A 7,552-nucleotide genomic window follows, 5' to 3' on the forward strand; every position below is an offset into this window, starting at 1 on the left:
AAAAAAAAAAAGTTTAAAGATTTACTCATCCAAATGGGATATTTCGTTAGATTTTTTATAACATTTCTCTTTGAAGTTGTCAAAGATTTGTTGATAAGTTGTTGGAGATTAATATTTGATATATCTGTGAAAAGCAATAAGAATGTGACGAGGGAATTAAGGTAAAAAGCTTACCTTCCATTGGCAGCGTTCCATTGAAATTATTATATCTCAAGAGAAGGGTTTTCAATTTCAAATGAGGAAGAGGAAGAGGAGACATTCCTGAAATAGAGAAAGAGAGACGTAAGCCAAATGAGGATTTAATGGATTTCAAATTTGTATAACTTTTTTTTGTTTAAATAAAAGTASTCATCCAATTGGAATCCACATCAAATGCATTACTTTTTATTTCAATTTTTCCAAGTTATAAAGAGATTAGTATTTAACAATCTAACCATTTAGCGTTAGTGACTCAAGCTCACAACCAGTCAAGTCAAGTGTCTCCAACTCTTTCAAGCCAGATAATTCTGCATATAAAAGGAAAATTAGAATGACAAAAGTAATTGATGATACTAAAGATTAAATTTAGTCTTTTCGAACATGCCTCGGATGGGAAAGGAATCTCTTAGCAAATAATTCTCTAAAAGGTCAAGAGTCTTGAGGGATGAGAGAGCACTTAAGCATGAAATGATGGTCTTGTTGAAGTAGTTATAGGAAAGAGTTACACTCTCCAACTTTTTCAGTTTTGACAATCTTCTACAATCTGTGGAAAAAAAAAGGCGCATTTGATTATGAATTGAGAGCTTTATATTTTGAAGTATGCACAAGATACCATGGCTAGCTCTCCTTTTACCTTGGATACTTGGTGTGTCATTGAACCCGTTCGAGCTTAAATCCAACTTCTCGAGGTTAGTCATATGGGCTAATTCTGTCACGTGAAATAAATCATAAATTAATCATGTTCCACAAGTTTGATCTAAATATTCATACGAGAATTGTTACTCGACAATCGATGTATGTAACAAAAACTGAACATGACAAATGAAGTTCTTAATTTTGTTCATCACATAGTCCTTATAAATATCGTACATTGTGGCAGTTTNGATGTATGTAACAAAAACTGAACATGACAAATGAAGTTCTTAATTTTGTTCATCACATAGTCCTTATAAATATCGTACATTGTGGCAGTTTTTTTATAAACACTTTTTAACAATCCAACCATTAAATTTTGGTGACTCAAGGTCACAATGGCTCAAGTCAAGTGTCTCCAACTCTTTCAACCCAAATGATTTTGCACACGAATAGAAAATTAGAATGACCGATTAATAGATAATAGTAAAGGTTAATCACTAAAATAGCCATTTTAAGACGCGTTTTATCACATTTCGAATTTTTTTACAAATAACCACAGAGTTTGCAAAATAGGTTATGTGAACTCCTCACCCTTTAGCCATCAATGTTTTTTTTCTCAAAAGCGTGGAGTGGTGGTGGTTATGTAGTGAAGGGTGGGAAAGTGAGAAATCAGGAAAGCTCTTAAAAGGGTAGGTGAGCTCTCAAACCCGCTTTCAAGGTATTACAAGTAAGGATGACTTTTTGTATTTAAGAACATACCTTGGATGGGGAAGGAACCTCCGAACCAATTCCATGAAAGATCAAGAGTCTTGAGGAATGGAATAGTACTTAAGCATGAAATGATGCTATTGTTGAAGTWGTTATGGTCAAGATTCACACTCTCCAACTTTTTCAATCTTGATAATATTCTACAATCTGTGAAAAAAAGAAGTTACTTTAATTTAAAGAACTCATTTTTGTTTCTTCTAAAATCTTTAGTTATGGAAGAGTTAAGAAATAATTATGAATTGAGAGCTTTATAGTTTGAAGTATGCACAAGATACCATGGCTAGCTCAGCTCTCCTTTTACCTTGGTTACTTGGTGTGTCATTGAACCCAAAATTCCAGCTTAAATCCAACTCCTCCAAGTTAGTCATATGGGCTAATTCTGYCACGTGAAATAAAGCATAAATTAATCATGTTCCACAAGTTTGATCCAAATATTCATACGATAATCGTTACTCGATAATCGATGTATGTAACAAAAACTGAACATGACAAATGAAGTTCTTAATTTTGTTCATCACATAGTCCTTATAAATATCGTACATTGTGGCAGTTTTTTTTTTATGAACACTTTTTAACAATCCAACCATTAAATGTGGGTGACTCAAGGTCACAATGGCTCAAGTCAAGTGTCTCCAACTCTTTCAACCCAAATGATTTTGCACACAAATAGAAAATTAGAATGTCAGATTAATAGATAACAGTAAAAGTTAATCACTAAAATAGCCATTTTAAAACGCGTTTCATCACATTTCAAACTTTTTACAAATARCCACAGAGTTTGCAAAATGGGTTAAGTGAACTCTTCACCCTTTAGCCATCAATGTTTTTTTTTTCTAAAAAACATGGAGTGTTGGTGGTTATGTAGTGAAGGGTGGGAAAGTGAGAAATCAGGAAAGCTCTTAAAAGGGTAGGTGAGCTCTCAAACCCGCTTTCAGGGTATTACAAGTAAAGATGACTTTTTGTATTTAARAACATACCTTGGATGGGGAAGGAACCTCTTAATGAGTTGTATGCAAGATCAAGAGTCTTGAGGAATGTAATAGTACTTAAGCATGAAATGATGCTATTGTTGAAGTTGTTATTGCGAAGAGTTATACTCTCCAACTTTTTCAATCTTGATAATCTTCTACAATCTGTGGAAAAAAAGAAGATACTTTAATTTAAAAAAATCATTTTTGTTCCTTCTAGAATTTATACTTATAGAAGAATTAAGAAATAATTATCGTTTGGGAGCTTTATATTTTGAAGTATGCAAAAGTTACCTTGAATACTTGGTGTGCCATCGAGCATATTATCACTTAAATCCAACTTCTCCATGGTAGTGAGATRAGCTAATTCTGTCACATGAAGTACAACATCAATCATGTGGTATGAGTACTACGTTTTCAAATTTACATTTTAAAACTAGTTTGATCCAAATATTCATTACTTTTTCTCCATCACTATTACTAGACTGAGGACGACCCATAAACTTTTTCACATATGACATCATTTAATCATAGTAGAAGTTAGAAAACCCTTTTTTTTTTAACAAAATCATATTAGATTTGTTGGTTGGTTTGTTGTAATTCTAATCCTTCTCAGTTCTTAAAATTTTTTTAAAACAAAAAATTTTGAAGCTGGAAAACATATAAGTCGAAAGTCAAAGATCATTTTGAAAGTAGACCCAAAATGTACCGTGCTATATTCATTCCCTCGGATTACCTTTTTATTTACATTTGCATATATCTACTACTTTAATAGAATTATTCATGCATGCACCTTAATTATTTCATTAAATTGTAACAAATATAACAATAAATATTATGCAATTTTAAATCTTTATGCAATCCATAGTTATCTTAATAAAAATTGAGGTTTTCCAAAGCTGCAAGTTGCTCAATATATGTAATTAGCATATTTACAACATGTTATTGCAAAAAAATAAAGAAGGTATGCAAGGACCAAAAACATGCCAAGAGCAGGGAAGTATCCTTCCAGGTTATTGAAACCAAGATCCAAAACTCTGAGCGAAGTCAGAGCACCCAATGAAGGAAATATGTCATTTCCAATACTGTTACCAAAGAGGTCCAGTATCTCCAAATTCTTCAAACTCGACAACCTTTCAAGTCCTGGAGAAAAAAGTTAAAATGTCGTTACCAGATATCAAGGAAGGTAACTTTACAAGTAAAAATGCTAATAACATATAATGGAATAGGATGATTGGTAAAATATGTACACATATGGTCCTATGTGTCTTAAGGTATTTTGCCTATTCACATATAAGCACCATCGAGTCAAAAAAACTTATTCACTCGGATGTTCGTAAATATGAAGAGTCAATTTTCCAACAATTCATAATATTATTTGTATAGTAACTTTTTATTTTAACGGAACTTGTATAGTAACTTATAATACCTGTGCTCACAATATTGTTATCAAGACAATTCCATGACAAAYTGAGATTTGTTAACTCTTTAAAATGAAGAAAGAGTGAAACATTTAACGGCCACATACGACATGACATCCTCGTGTCGAATGCATCTTCCATACCCAACATGTTGCTCAAAGACAAGTTTGTTACATGCCCATTGATGGTGTTACATGTGACCCTTTCCCAATCACAACACTTGCCACCGCTCCTCCCCCTAGTGCTACCATCATCCACCCAAGTGGGGAGAAGGTCCATACCATATGAATCAATACGTGAGCCTTTGATTTCGAGGAGTGCCTTTCTCTCCTCTTCTACACAAACACCTTGTGTTTGCCAAATCAAGAGACTACCTATCATCATCAATATCAACAACCATGATTTAATCTTACTCACACACCAACACTCCATTTTAGTTACTATAGTAACAATGATGGCTTTTTAGACGCTCACAAATAATGCTTACTTTCTCCTTCTAGTTTGGCTCTTAAATAGAAGAAATAATCTACTACCACAATGACAAACGCAACTTCCAAGACDTGGAAAATAAAACCATCCTTTACTTTCCAACAAACTTCCAAGTTTCCATTGTTTCAAAAATATGCATGGCTCATTCAGTCAATGGTCATCAATTTCAATCCAAGTCTATTCCATTGCTTTCAATGTGTCCCTCTTGTAGAAATAAGATTGCATATTACAACACAATATACGTGTTTCTTGAATTTCCAAAAAACTTCCAAGTTTCTATGTAACATATTTTTTAAATATTTAAAAAAGTAAGGAGTACGAATTACTCTCATAACTTGAAGACAAATATATTATTGGCTTTTCAACAATCAAACCAACCTTTTTCAATTTCTCCATATAAAAACATGAGATATTTTGATTGGTTTTTAGATCAAATCGAGCCATTTTCATACGCAAAAACAGCCAGTAATATATTTGTCATAAGTTAGTAACATCTAAAAACAATAGTATTCCTCAAGTTACCTTTAACAAACCAGATTCCTATCCAAAGTGAAAATTAAACACAAAGTGCAACAACTTAAACCAAAAATTCATAATTGAAAGTTAAAAGTAGAAAATTTTACCTAATAAGTTCTCCCGCCCCCGTCCCTGAATATTTGGCTGTTAATTCTACAAATATACACTCATGTCATCTTAGAAGTTCAACACAATTGATAAATTTGTACATCATGCATGAAAGGTTAGCTTCGGAAATATTAATCTAGCAAAATGATTCAACTCACAAGACAAAAGCAATTAAGCAAACTAGCACACAACATATTAATTAAATATACATTTTTTGTCATAATCACGTAATTAAAGCATGTAGAACTATAGACTACGTTTGACACTAATATGGAAAAATTGGACAATAATTGTTTCTAGATCTTCACATTTTTACATGCATATAAATTGTTTAAATGTTCATCCTCGCTCTTTCACTTTCAGTCACAAAGTGCACAATCGCACAAAAAGAAAGAGTTACATACAAGTTGTCATAATATCTCAACATAATTAAATCRGGAAAAACAGAGAATGATCCCTAGGAATGGTCTATATGAGCCGAGACTAATAACCCTTATCGCAAGAACGCCATCCWATAATCCACCTCTTTCACATTCCCACATATATAATAAAAATTGGAACTTACGAAACAGGCACCAATACTTTTTACTGATGACAATCAACTCCTTGCTAACGGTTAAACTTTTTAATTTTCACCATTTTAATTCCAGGATTCATTTGGGTAGATATGTAATGACGCATAGAAAACAATTGATATCTACTTCAAGGAATATGAATACTAATTCCATGATACAAGTTATAAAGTCAATGGTCAATTYCCATGCATAAGTTTACTTCATTATAGACAACCACAGCTTTTGCTTTTCAAAAAGATAGGATAGCATAGCATAGCAGGATTACTCACTTCCAAAAGTATTCWTAAATTTCCACAGGAACTTCCAAATTTTCATTTGCTTTAACAACATTGCATAATACACTTCTACCTCATTAAGTCAATAGTCACTACAATCCATATATTCTCCATTGCCAGCCACTCCATCTACCTGTCGCTCTTGGAAAGATAAAAAAGATAAGCTGATTCGCAATAGAGTGGAGTGTGTATCACGGACAATATTTTCTTGACTTTTCCACGACCTTAAAAGTTTGCATGTAAAATATCAGTTTTTTAATTGATATATAAATAAGATGATTYATTATTTACATATTAACTAGCAGACCGGAAACCTCACCAGATGTGGTACGTTTTTACAATAATCYATGTCACATGTCTGATCAATCTATAACCATCATCATCACAACAATAATCCATACTATTAAAATTAAGGTGTGAAAATCATGTTAAAAAATAATATACTTTTTCGCTATGAGGAACGTTCAATATCCATGCAATTAATACCATTAGTCTATAGACAAATCTAAACTTGATTTCCTGGCCCACTTCTTTCCATTGGAGGGATAAAAGATAGAGTATGAATTACTCTCAAACTTGAAGAAGACATTATTAACTTCTCAACAATCCAACCTAACGTATCAAACAAGCCCGATCATCCAATACACTCCAACAGACATTTGGAATCGTGTTAGATCTAATTCCTATTACTTTTTTCTGGATTAYTGCAAAACTTTCGTTGTAGTTTGGCGACCTAAGGGGACACAATGGTATTGGTTCCGATTCGACAAAGGTAGAATGTCTGGTCGAAGGTSCATCCTCCCCCGTTCCTAGCTTAGCTCTCACAAACAAAAAGATTCTTCACTTGTAGCTCATCAAGTCAATGATCRTTTTCAATCCAGTATACTCCATTTTGAGCCACTCCATCTACTCATCTTTCTTGTAGAGATAAACTGATTGCATTATATTGGAGTATGTACCACTCCAATATTTTCTTGAATTTCCAACAAATTTGGGATCGGATTTGGACCAAGACCCTTTACCGGGCCCAGATCTGTAGTGTCAATAAATATTGGAGTGATGCATACTCCAATATAATGCAATCAGTTTATCTCTACAAGAGAGACAAGTAGATGGAGTGGCTGGCAATGGGATATACTGGATTGAAAATGACCACGAACTTAATGAGCTACAAGTGAAAATCTTCTTCTTTCGTACGATTTAGAAGTGATTAATGTTCTTATACCATCTTATCTCTTCAAAAAACTAAAGTCGTGGTTGTCAATCAATKAAGTAGACTTATGCATGGAAATTGACCATTTAGTTTATGAATTATATTAAGAATTTGAAATGTATACAACTATAAATTAAGGCTCACAATTGTAGTATGCAAAAGTTCATATTACACATTTTTAGAAGAATTGATTCTCTTAAAAGAAGGTTTACATTAAAATACCATGTTATGTTACTCACATACCAAGACTTGGAAAATAAAACCATACTTTACTTTCCAACAACTTCCAAGTTTCCATTTGTTCCAAAAATATTGCATAGTAGGAGCATGGCTCATTTAGTTAATGGTAATCAATTTCAATCCAAGTCTATTTTGTTGCTTTCTA

The 7,552-nt window shown here is 32.8% G+C and overlaps 3 protein-coding genes across 3 annotated transcripts in view; all 3 read right to left on the reverse strand.

The window, feature by feature from the left end:
- LOC112511073 (receptor-like protein 15) overlaps positions 1-344 on the reverse strand; it is a 3,986-nt gene extending 3,642 nt beyond the window's left edge. Inside the window, exon 1 of the mRNA XM_025116477.1 lies at positions 175-344. Within this exon, the coding sequence (XP_024972245.1) occupies positions 175-259 (85 nt within the window). The 5' untranslated portion in view covers positions 260-344. The remainder of the gene's footprint in view (positions 1-174) is intronic.
- A 137-nt stretch (positions 345-481) lies between these two features.
- Positions 482-3,110, reverse strand: LOC112511075 (receptor-like protein 13). Its single transcript, XM_025116479.1, has 5 exons — positions 2,865-3,110; positions 1,904-2,735; positions 1,594-1,749; positions 833-907; positions 482-742 (listed from the first exon to the last, which is right to left on the reverse strand). The coding sequence occupies exons 2-5, from the start codon at positions 1,968-1,970 to the stop codon at positions 552-554; spliced, it is 489 nt and encodes a 162-aa protein (XP_024972247.1). The 5' UTR covers positions 1,971-2,735; positions 2,865-3,110; the 3' UTR covers positions 482-551.
- Positions 3,111-3,206: 96 nt separating this feature from the next.
- Positions 3,207-7,552, reverse strand: part of LOC112511074 (receptor-like protein 14) — a 10,913-nt gene continuing 6,567 nt past the window's right edge. The window contains exons 2-3 of the mRNA XM_025116478.1: positions 4,000-5,149; positions 3,207-3,713 (exon numbers count right to left, since the gene is read on the reverse strand). Coding sequence (XP_024972246.1) covers positions 3,481-3,713; positions 4,000-4,423 — 657 coding nt within the window. The 5' untranslated portion in view covers positions 4,424-5,149 and the 3' untranslated portion in view covers positions 3,207-3,480. The remainder of the gene's footprint in view (positions 3,714-3,999; positions 5,150-7,552) is intronic.

This window comes from Cynara cardunculus (assembly GCF_001531365.2).
Source record: "Cynara cardunculus var. scolymus isolate 2C chromosome LG 4, CcrdV1, whole genome shotgun sequence".
NCBI lineage: Eukaryota > Viridiplantae > Streptophyta > Magnoliopsida > Asterales > Asteraceae > Cynara > Cynara cardunculus.